Source organism: Manihot esculenta, chromosome 10 (assembly GCF_001659605.2).
Source record: "Manihot esculenta cultivar AM560-2 chromosome 10, M.esculenta_v8, whole genome shotgun sequence".
NCBI lineage: Eukaryota > Viridiplantae > Streptophyta > Magnoliopsida > Malpighiales > Euphorbiaceae > Manihot > Manihot esculenta.
The window spans coordinates 20,687,947-20,699,354 of record NC_035170.2 but is presented as its reverse complement, the minus strand read 5'-3'; the positions used below and the strand labels follow the sequence as shown (position 1 = coordinate 20,699,354).

Below are 11,408 nucleotides of genomic sequence, written 5' to 3'. Positions count from 1 at the left end.
GGGAAGAACGATCCTCTCATTGCAATATAGAGAGCTAATACTGTAGATGGAGGTGTCAAGGTAATTGGGAGAAAAGAAATTGGTGAGAGTGGCAGAGGTGACAGTAGACCTCATATTTACGACGTCGGGGATTCTAACGGCAGCCATTAGGAAACAGAAGACGTGCCTTAGAAAAATTTTGTAGAAGAGAGGAAAGACGAAGTAGAGGAAGCAAAGTGATAAGAAGAGTCTAGAGAAAAATGGAGAATTTGAATTTGAAAAGAGTAAAGGTAAAGAAGCGACGTTTTGAAAAAAGCATGCCTAGGGTCGCGTGATCATAATTGAGATCTAGGAATTTAGCCCTCATTAATTATGGAATAATTACTGAGAAGGTAAAGGGGCACTTGATAACCATCGGGCCTCTGGCACCCGGGCTGAGGCTGGGTCTTGAAGAAAGAAACAAACCCAAAGCCCAATAGAACCCACTAAGAAGGCCGACCCATCAGTGCGTCTTCTAGTCCGCAACTAAAGCAGACCGGACTGACCTAAGACTCGAACCTGTCAGAAGAAAGCCTAGCTCGAGTGTGCGACGAGGAGTAAAAGAGCAGGCCTGGCTACGCCACGGTCATATCATCATGCGCGCCGAAAGAGAATTAAATGGTCGTCTGATGAGAATGAGTAAGTAAATATGCACGTACGTATGGATCTGCGTGACAAGAATAGGTGGCACTATAATAGAGTGGCGGTTATGCATCACTAGAGAATAAAAAAAAATAATAATAAAAGGGTAAAGGGAAAATACGTAACCTCTCAAACCAAGTTTACATACACTCTGTCACCCTCAGACCAAACTTACACTCTCTAATTTTACTTTTCTCTGAATATTTGAATATCATGAGCTTACACGCTCTCTAATTCTACTTTTCTCTAAATATCAGAATATCATATTCTATCGTCATGCTTTGAAAAATTTTTTAATATTTATTTTTTACTCTTTCTATATTAAATTAATTATGATATTAAATAGATTTAATATTTATTTTTTATTTTTTTATATTAAATCAAATAAAAGTAATAAAAATAAATTAAAAAAAAAGCAATACGAAAAATTCCATTGTTCTCCCTCAACTTCATTTGTATATATTATTGATTAGCTATGAAATTTATGGCATAAATAATTACCAATAATTTCTTTTATAGTTATTCTGATACATATGCTTCTATGGTAGACATTACATCAATAAGAGTGCTGTTTACATTAATAATTTTCTTATGGGTACAAATTAATCGATCATCAGAGATGTATAAATACATTTCAATAAATAATTGTGAAATGTATCTGTGACGGATTAGTACCACCGAATTCTTCTGAAGCTGATGAAGATACAGTGATAATGAAACAACAATTTGATGTTTCAAGGGAGATCTCTTCAAGAAGAAGAGAGCAAATGACAAATCTACCAAATTAATCATAGATAGATCATCTAGTAAAATGAAGGATACCCTGATTCTGAAGCATGGACAACTGACCCAAATCAACACACAAGAATAGAGAAAATTACCAGTCGTGGAAGACAGCAGGCACACATAAGAACAATGGCAATGATAGCGTTTTGAGCACGTGTCAAGCAAGATCCACGAATGGATGAATGGACAATTGCAGAAAAGGATTCTTATATAGAATCAATCTACTATGCACTCAAGACACAAGCGAGTGATAGCCAAGGCCATGTCTTGCAAATTGATTAAAAATAATGGCAGATGTCATAGATGTAATTGGTGCAATTCCAAATACATACTTGGTCACTGTTCAACTCGAAACCACAAGAAGAATATTAGTAATTTCACCATAGAGTAAAATGTTAAAGGGGTCTCTAAGATGATATAGCCTCGCAAGCAGGAGGGCTCACAAGCCATAGAAAGTTTGCAGGCAATTACATCAAACAAGGAATACAAGATCACTTATTTAGAATCATAATCAACAGCAACTAAAAAGATTCCTACAATCCTACATCTGATTACAAAGGTCATTTTGCATAAAGAGAACTACTCCAAGCACATGCTTCTCCATGTGCATGGATTAAGCTATGTTCTGAACCTGATTAGGGCTTGTATTGTGTGCCCTAACAAATTCCAAAACCAATAAAACAAATTTCTTCATCTGAATGCTACAAACAAGTAACTCTTATCAGAATCATTTGCTCCAGTTCTTGGCAACAAGGACCGACTACAAAGAGTAAGTTGTAGAGAAAAGGGAAAAAGAAAATAACAAATTACCATTTGTAACTGTTTAAAAAGGAGAGCTGACTATGCAATTGAAATCTAGCTAACCAGCAGGATCCACAGCTAAATATATCGTACATTCTGCAAAAGAGGCCTTCCATATTTACAAATGTGCAACATCAGCATGCAATGAATATGTATCTCAGTGCCTATCAACTATCTCATTGCTCCTCCTTGACCATCTCCATCAAGCTCGGACCATCTGCATATGTTAGCAAAGCATCTCCGTTCAAAGGAACAATAAAGCAAAAGATGCAAGAGAATCATTACATATTTTCAGGGATGCATTACAAATATAATTCTGAGCCCATTAGCCAAGAGAACTTCCCTGGTCTCTAGTTAAGAACTACAATGTCAAGCAAACAAGTTTCAGAAGCAAAAAACAAAAGGAAGTGATGAAGGAAAGGTTTATAGGTTATTACATCCAGATGTCCAAAACATCATCAGAATGAAGAAATAAGGAGTGATATGGAGAAGATCAATACTCAAACTTGTGAATCAACGTTCAAACTTGTGAACCTTCTACCTATTTTGTTTTTAAATAAAAAAAAAGAAGGAAAACAGATAATTCTGCAGAAGGAATTCTTCAGCACAATACCCGCCTTCCAGTTTGATCTCAAATGCAAGTTTGATGATTTCCAAAACATCTATGTAAACTAAACCAATAGTCAGAAAATGATAGAGTAATTAACTTTACCATATTCGGGGGTGTCCTTGATTTTAGTGTCTTCATAGCAGCTTCTGCAAATGCTTGTGCTGCTTCAGCATCTGCTTCTGCAGCCTCTGCCTCCCTTGCAGCCTCTTCAGCCTCTGCTATAGCAGCTTCTGCCTCTGCAACTGCTCGAGCAGCTGCTGCAGCAGCCTCTTGTGCAGTCATCATTCTCATCTTGGCCAGCTCCAAATCAATCTGAGACTTTGTAAGCATATTAAAATCATCCCTCTCAACTCTAGGAGATATCCTCTCTCTTCCCTCCAAGAATGACATGGAAGAATTCCCCCTCCTGTCAGAAAATGTTGAAGTAGGTGCAATCCTATATTTGCGTTTAACCTACAAGAAAAAAATTTGGAACTGGAATTAGGATCTATCTCTGAAATAATCAAATTGCTATTACTTACTATATAGAGACAAACCAAAACATAACCACAAGTGTGCGCAAAACGTAGTAGGAATTACAGTTAAATCCACAAATCGTCACTATGCAGACCATATATAAATACATATCTGTAGCCATGTCAGCTTTTGGTACAGATCAACATGCAAAAACCTCTAACTTCTTGTCTGGAAATAATCTCACGAACAACCTCCTTAAGATTTAAATCCAGCATTGTATAGGCCGAATTCATCTTTTGTGTTTTATACCAACCACTTATTCTAAAACCATAAGTCACGTGATTGCAAAAGCATGTTCTATCCAACAGATTGCAGCATTTAATTTAGGGCCTAATGGTTAAAAAAATGTTAACTTAGCAAGTTCTTTCAATTGTATTCTATAATTTATCGAAATGGTGTTCATAAATTACAAGTTCTATTTCAATTATATCCAATGAATCAGTGACATTTGCTCATGCTGAGATAAGCTTCTGACATGGACAAAAATAGTCAAAAAGGTTATATGGGCCACTTCTAAAGCCTAATAGCTTGGAATGGTAGTAGCTTTGAACAAAATATAGATTTCAAAAGCAATTCTACATGAGGGTGGACATTTTGAAAAATGTTGCAATTTGGTAACTCCTGGGGTTCAAAAGGAACCCATTTGCTTATGCCATTGTTTAGCTTCCATCTAAGCAACACACAGTACAGAGCTTGGAAATCATTTTTCCCGTCCAAACTGAAAATACTTATGTGAATATCTGTGAGTTAAATTTACCATGGATGCTACTATTACTTTGAATTGGTTGTAAAATATTACAAGAAAATTAAGGAATTGAACCACACTGAACTGATTTATTTCATGGATCTAATGTTTACTCTTTAGTTGTATGCATGTATGTATATTTTTACTGTAATTGATTTGTCAGTTTGTCAATTGCTTAATTGTGAGGATGATTTGATTGCTGAATTAGAAGAACTGAATTTTGTTTCTAGAAGTTCTTCAATTTTGCATGGTTGTTGAAATTGAAAGAACATTGATGGACCGAACCAAACCAGACTCCTTTTCACTTAGTTCAGATTGATTAGGTTTCTCATAAAATTCATTTAGTTTTCCATTTTGGATTGTTTCAGAACCAAACCTCCGATTGCACAAAATCTAACCCCAAGTTTGGCTAAGGCTAGGCAATCAAAATGAAGACTAGAAGAAAATAATTAATTATTGAAAAGTAGAAAATGAAAATCGTGTATGTAGGTATTTATATATTCTCATACAGCATGCTTTCACCAACTTCTTCATTTGAAACACGAGAAAGCACCAAGGGGGTGTGAATAACCTACAACTAATACAGGCCCTAAGTTTTTTTTCCAATATGTCAAACTAAAATATCAACAAGTCCAACCATGGTCATATCCCACTTGTTACAATGATAGAATGTCATACTCCATATCAGGTGGAATTGGTTCAGTGGACTGCGCAATTCTCCTTGTCCTGTGGTAGTGCACTATTTGGATGAGATAAAATTGGATCCTTGTTCAATCCAGTACTTTATCTATCCTCATTGCCAGTTAGAAAATTTGTCCAGTCTCGTGAGACAAGAATCATAACGTTTATATTTTAAAAATATTTCAATAAAAGTAACACAAATCAATATGATATTGCTTACAATGTAAAATTTTAAGATTTTTTTTTTTTAATTCTTATTTGCATTATCTATATCGCCATCTATCATCTTATTTCTATGTTATATTCTCACGTATAGATCATTTTCTTATATTATTCATCAAATACATCAATAATTTATTTTGTATACTAGAATTGTCTTGTTTTCCATACGCCAAACACAAGACTAGGCAACTATAGTCATTTTAGCTTTTCTTATCATGCATTCTCTATATTGCCATTTCCCTCATATGAAACACAGCCAAAATGCATCTTTTAAAGCCCCCAACGAAGAATAAGTAAATAAATAAAGTAATTTCTATTAATAAATTTGACTAAAAGATGATCTGTAAAACCAAATATTCTCCTGTACAGTTAGTTCAATGGCACCATAATGTAAAGAATCTTAAGATACAGTCAGTATCACGGTGGATAACCATTGCACCAAGCTACAAATCACATTACCTTAATCAGCTTGCCGTTTGATGTCAAATACTTCAATTTAGCTGACAATATCCTCTTGAAGTCATGAGGCGGCCAGTATTGTTCCTATAGAATAAGCTGAGAATATTAACTGATAAAAGAAGTTGAGTTCATAACACGAAAATAAAGAAATGATGTGAAGTTTGCAAGGAAGTAATATGTATGGTGTGGCAAAAAAATAACACCACAGACTGACAGCAAAGAAAACTTTATGCCTTAATAGTACCAATATTACAAATTTCAAAAGAACATATTATTTCACAATTAAAATATTGAGGCAGTGCCACAGTGTGCAATTTTATCATGGCAGAACAACAGAAAGTTAGAAACTACAGTGGTAGTTTCATCCCAACTCCCAAGTTGAGAAAAGGTTCATGTTCCTTCTAATCACCTATTTTTTCTATTAATTTTTTATTCTTATGCTGCTTTGAGAATAAAGGTAATCCCATAAGCTATTCATTCCTAACGCCCATCTTGGGTTCCTTCAAACATATAAAAAAAACTAGAATGGCTTCCAAAAATCATCCAACAACAAATCTTGAAAAAATTTGAGTCAAAAGGAGTTCAAAAATATATATTTAATAAATCTTATACTAAAATTGAAATTTTGGACAACTAAGAAAAGCTATATGAGTCTCGTTAACCTTACTTAACCATGTTAAATTCTCAAATACATGATTTTTTACTATGTTATATCTTAAAATGGTGGAAGTATCTAAGTATCATGCCACTGGTATGCACAACAGCCTAAATTGGGGAAAGAAGACAAATAGATACTTACAACATTACAAATTGAAGACTACCTCTATATATGCAGTGATTGTTGTCTTATTAGAACCACCAGGCTCCTTCAAGCTAGTTATAGCCTCCATTATAAGATTATCCAGCCTAAATTAATGAACAGACAGAAATGGAGAGAACAAGATATGTAAAACACAAATAAAAAAAATCATATTTCATGATAACCAACTTGATACTATAATTTACGTTTTCAAGGTTGGATGCAGCAGCAGCACACAATATATACAATTCAGCCTCATTATCAGTTCTAATGAAATTGTAACAAAAAAATGAAGTTTGAATTTCATATGCTGTAACACACACTTAGGTAACAAACATGACAGTAGGCGATCAACTGATAAGTACCTAATGGATAAAAGAAAAACAAAAAAAGCATATACTCTTCTCAAGAAATCCACTACTGACTACTGATTCTTCTTATTGCATGAAAACATTCCTTAACACTTTTGAAGCAGACATTAATCCGTACATGTGCATGTCATGTGGTTGCCTCTACAGTCGCAAAAACTTTTCATCCTATCCTTCAAGAGAACTATGCAGTGCCTATTTGAGTAATCAGATGTCATACGCCTGCACCCATCAGTTTCAACGATTTATATTTGTCATTTACTTCAACTTGAATTCTACATTCCACATTAATATTTGCAGTTTTGGACATTTTGAGGAATCTTGCCAGGTCATCATTCATTAAAAATTTTAACTACCACATAAAAGTATAGTCATATATATCTAGATTGTTTTTAACAGAGTGCAAGATTATTTTCCCATGTCTTGAAATAAAGATGCTGCTGGGACAAAAACTCCTGCATAACAAGTTTCATCATCACCTAAGCCCATATCTAAATATTATAGAAAGAATTGCAACTCCAATGCTGAGTTTCCTAAGCTTCTCACAAGGTATCACAGCATGTCATATATCATCCTGTCAAGTGTGATAACAAGGTACTTCTTTTAGGAAATGACAGTAGATGTCTACAACTCTACATCACTAAATCATTCACATAAGAATAACTCATCTAATTTGTCCTCAATCAGAATATTGTAGTTGCTCAACAAATCAACTCAATTTGAATCCAGCAGAAAGATTAGTTGGCAATATAATCCAGTCAGAACACTGAGATTTGGAAAGCAAAAGTTGATGTCTAGTGATCAAACACTTATTTCATGTGCAAGTGGTCAACAGCTCAAATGCGTCCTCTCACTACTCTTACTCCCCCACCCTAACTTACGAAAAAATTTCAAAAAAAAAAAAAAGGAAAAAGTACTATTTTGTCCCTATAATATGGGAAGACTCACTAGCTAGTCTCTCGGTTTTGAAAAATGTATTAAAACATCTCTGACATTTTAAAAAGTCTACTAGTTAGTCTCTCCGTTAATTTTACTGTCAAATATTTTACTATTTAGCCCTCATGGTTTTGAAAAACTTATTAGTTGGTCTCTAAAATTTTTAAAAAGTTTACTAATTAGTCCATCTGTATCATGGACATTTTAAACCTTTTTGCAATACTTAACAGTTAAAACTAATGGAGAGACTAACTAGTAGACTTTTTAAAATGTCAGGGGCCTTTTAATGCATTTTTCAAAACTGAGGAACCAACCAATGAATTTCTTCATACCATAAAGACTAAGTAGTAATTTTTCAAAAAAAAAAAAAAAAAAAAGAAAACAAGCATTTTATTGCATTCTTGGACACTATAGCTAATGCTTCTTAACTATATGGTGCAGGCTTCTAGCCAATCACAAAACTACAAAATCCAGTTTCCTGGCTAAGTCCATAAATTCTCGTGTAGGCATATATCTAACATGATTAAAGAATCAACAATTTGATAATGACAAGGATCTCTATGTCAAAAACTAAGAACCAACAAGTGTGAATCAACATGAGTGCCACCTTACTCGAAAACTCAGTGGAAATAAGAAATGCAATATCAAGTATAATAAAAAAATTTCCAACCTTACAGTTGTCCTCTTCGGACCACCAGTCTGCATTAAAGAATTGGCAATCACAGTAGATTTAGTATCTGAAACATCTTCATCACTTTGTGCAACAGTATAAAGAGACATAGGATTCTCTTCCTGTTTTGGGACATGATGATGAACCCTTTTAACAGCTAATTTAGACTTTTCACGGGAGCTCCACCCATTTGCCATTACACTCATATTTCTCCATTTATCCTATCAATATTTAAAAGCAAACACATTAATCACTCCAAACATAATGCTCATAATGCCTGACAGAGTTTTGATTCTTCTATTTAAAAAGGAATGGATAAAAGGAAGAGTTATACATGCCAAACATAATGCTCATCCTAAGAATATCAAACATCAATCTGACGGGAATTGAAAGAGTGCTAACCTTGAGATCCACATTTGATCGCATATACAAGACACCACTGAATTCAGGATCTTTAAGTATTGTGCGCCACTTGCCAGCCCCATGTTTAATAACACCAGCTTTTAAGGCTGCTTCTTCTTCTGCAGTCCATTTCTGTTTTGGTGCACCCATCAAGAGTAGCACAAAGAAACTCTTCGAAGGAATCCCAATTCTCAGGGAACTAGGGCATCACACAAGCCTATGCGCCCAAAAACTGGAAAATAAGAAATCAACAAATAATTTAGTAAAAAACCCATAAGAATTTTTTTTTTTTCTGAATGGAATCTCTTCTAAGTTAAAATTAAAAACAGCAGCAGATTACTCCAACTCTTGAGCATGGAAACGTTTTCAATTAATTGGCAAAAATTAAGTAAAATCAACAAAATCCTGATAAACAAAAAGGGAGAATTCCAAATCGGAAAACTTTTACAGTTTAAACAACATAAATCAAAAACCAAAGGTAATTGGAACGTAAATCCAACAAATCCTATTGAACGCATCTACTATTAGTCCAAAACAAAATAAAAAATAATAAAATACAAACAGAAAACAGAAAAACAACAGGGAGTAAGTTGACTGCTAAATTCAGGAATTGAAAAGAAAATTTACCAGATAAATGCTGTGATTACGCGGCGACAGAGTATGGAAATTTTGAAATTTTGAGATCGTACTTTGAAACGGAGGGTATTAAGGAGAGTTTTGTATGACCGAACAGAAAGAAGGTAATTAATACTCTTTTTTTTTTTATCTTTTCAATCATCCTCTAGTTTTTTTTTTTTATTATAATCCTCTGGTTATTTAAATTATTGAAAATTACTATTCAGTATGTCGAATAAATCAACTGTCTTAATTTTTTAAAAAATATCTAAATATCCTTCATATTTTAAAAATATATTATTCAGCCTTTTCTTATTAATTTTAATTATCAAATATTAAAAAATTAAAATATTTTTAATATTAAAACTTAATTGATAAATATTTATAAAAATAGAAATTAACTGGTGTTCATATTATAATTAATAAGGTTTTACTTAACATATTTTTTTTTAAAACAAAATCACTTGTTATATTAATAAAATTTTATCAAACAAATAGAAAGATCATTCCAAACAGAGAAACGATCATGCCTAATAGATTTTCTAACCAAAATATGAGTAGTTATAGTGGCATGACGACAAATCCATCTAATAGAAATATCAGTTTTAGAATCTAACAAATATTTACAATCATTCAAAATCAAACTCAATTCAGAAATGTCTAACTGTGTATACTGAAAAATTTAAACTACCTGTAAACAGTCCATAAGAATGCAGCCATTAAAAGACAAAAATTCCATCGCAAAAAGCAAACAGTGACGGAAAGCTAAAGTTTCAACAATTACCGGCGTACCATTACCTTCCGAGAAACCAGAAACATCACGTTGAAATACACTCTCAGAGTTTTCCACAACAAAACCGTAGCCAATAAAATCTTGAATTTGAAACAAACCTCCATCAACTTTGTAACGACCCGGAAATCCGAACCGCCACCAGCGCTAGGATCCAGATAGGCTTAAGGCCGCCGGGATCCATAGCAAACCTGCTATACTTCCTACACATCTGATATAATCTCATACATGATCAAACATAAACATAAAAACTTTTCTCTTATCAGGCTTAACCTGATCAAACTCTGAACTTTAACTTTTATATTTACCAAGCTTGACCCGATTATGCCCTATGTCTGCCAACATAGAACCCCTTACTGAAGCCCTCATCAAATGCTCCAGGTGGGTCAGCATAACATACATCAAGCTTGGTTAATCATTGCTTATCATTTCTCTTAAAACATTTCAATAAAGATCATGCATAACAAGGGATTAACAAAAAACTAGGGCCAAGCACTACTCTATCCATGACACGTCAACACATGTCTTTTTTTACATAACTGTAACTTAACATCATTTTACTTTACATCATGTCCACTACTCTATTACAATTCAAGAACTATACCATAGCCATAACTTTACTCTTGCTGACTCTGATCTTTCTTTGAGGCCCTGAAAACATGGGGTTAAGGAATGGGGTGAGCTAAAAAGCCCAGTGAACAGAACTATAAAAAATTAAAACATATGCCATCATGGAATGCATCACATCACAAGTAATCACATAATGGATGGACTGACTCAAAACTCCCTCTACTCTGTGCCCGGCCCTCAAATGAGCTCCTTAGGACTTCATTATGCCCGGTCCTCGGTGGGGCTCCTCAGGACTTTATTATGCCCGGCCCTCGGTGGGGCTCCTCAGGACTTCATTAACATACAATATAAAACTAGAGGGCTAATGAGTCGTCTTGTTGTCCATCCACATCAACAACATAATATGCAATGCATCATTTTCGTGAACACTAATGCAATGTACTATAAACATGGCATTTATGATGAATGGAACATGCTAAAACATTCATTTAAAAAAAAACATAGTTTAGTTCCACTCACTTCTAGCACCTGCTGGGCTAACTCTACACCAGCTAACTCTGAGGACCTCCTCGGTTCCTCGGGTCCAATCCTACACAGGTGGACTCAAATGAGGGACCAAACATATTCTAACATAACTCTAAGCATTCCCCCAAATACCCTCTAAAACATCATAGACATGCATAAAAAAAAAACAGGCAAAGGAAGGTTGGACAGGGCACCTTCGGCGGCCGAACCCCCTCTCCAGAGCCGAAACTCAGGCACTTTCAGCGGCTGAAAG

The 11,408-nt window shown here is 34.4% G+C and overlaps 1 protein-coding gene across 2 annotated transcripts; it reads right to left on the bottom strand.

Moving 5' to 3' along the window:
• Positions 1 to 1,913: 1,913 nt before the first annotated feature.
• On the bottom strand, positions 1,914 to 9,422 carry LOC110607334 (telomere repeat-binding factor 1). Of its 2 annotated transcripts, none has more exons than XM_021746422.2 (7): positions 9,283 to 9,422; positions 8,656 to 8,872; positions 8,254 to 8,474; positions 6,302 to 6,386; positions 5,481 to 5,564; positions 2,960 to 3,310; positions 1,914 to 2,464 (listed from the first exon to the last, which is right to left on the bottom strand). In XM_021746422.2, the coding sequence occupies exons 2-7, from the start codon at positions 8,803 to 8,805 to the stop codon at positions 2,450 to 2,452; spliced, it is 906 nt and encodes a 301-aa protein (XP_021602114.1). In that variant the 5' UTR covers positions 8,806 to 8,872; positions 9,283 to 9,422; the 3' UTR covers positions 1,914 to 2,449. The 2 variants fall into 2 exon arrangements, with proteins under 2 accessions (XP_021602114.1, XP_021602115.1); XM_021746423.2 differs by having other exon boundaries at positions 8,656 to 8,887; positions 9,283 to 9,369.
• Positions 9,423 to 11,408: the final 1,986 nt, after the last annotated feature.

Bases quoted from the DNA above. Each gene is read 5' to 3' on its own strand.
- LOC110607334 (XM_021746422.2), bottom strand. From the start codon at position 8,805: ATGGGTGCACCAAAACAGAAATGGACTGCAGAAGAAGAAGCAGCCTTA. The intron at 6,387-8,253 runs GTTGGAAATTTT...TCATTAATTTAG, and splicing joins CCGAAGAGGACAACTGTAAG to GCTGGATAATCTTATAATGG. The intron at 3,311-5,480 runs GTAATGTGATTT...TTTTTCTTGTAG, and splicing joins CAAACGGCAAGCTGATTAAG to GTTAAACGCAAATATAGGAT.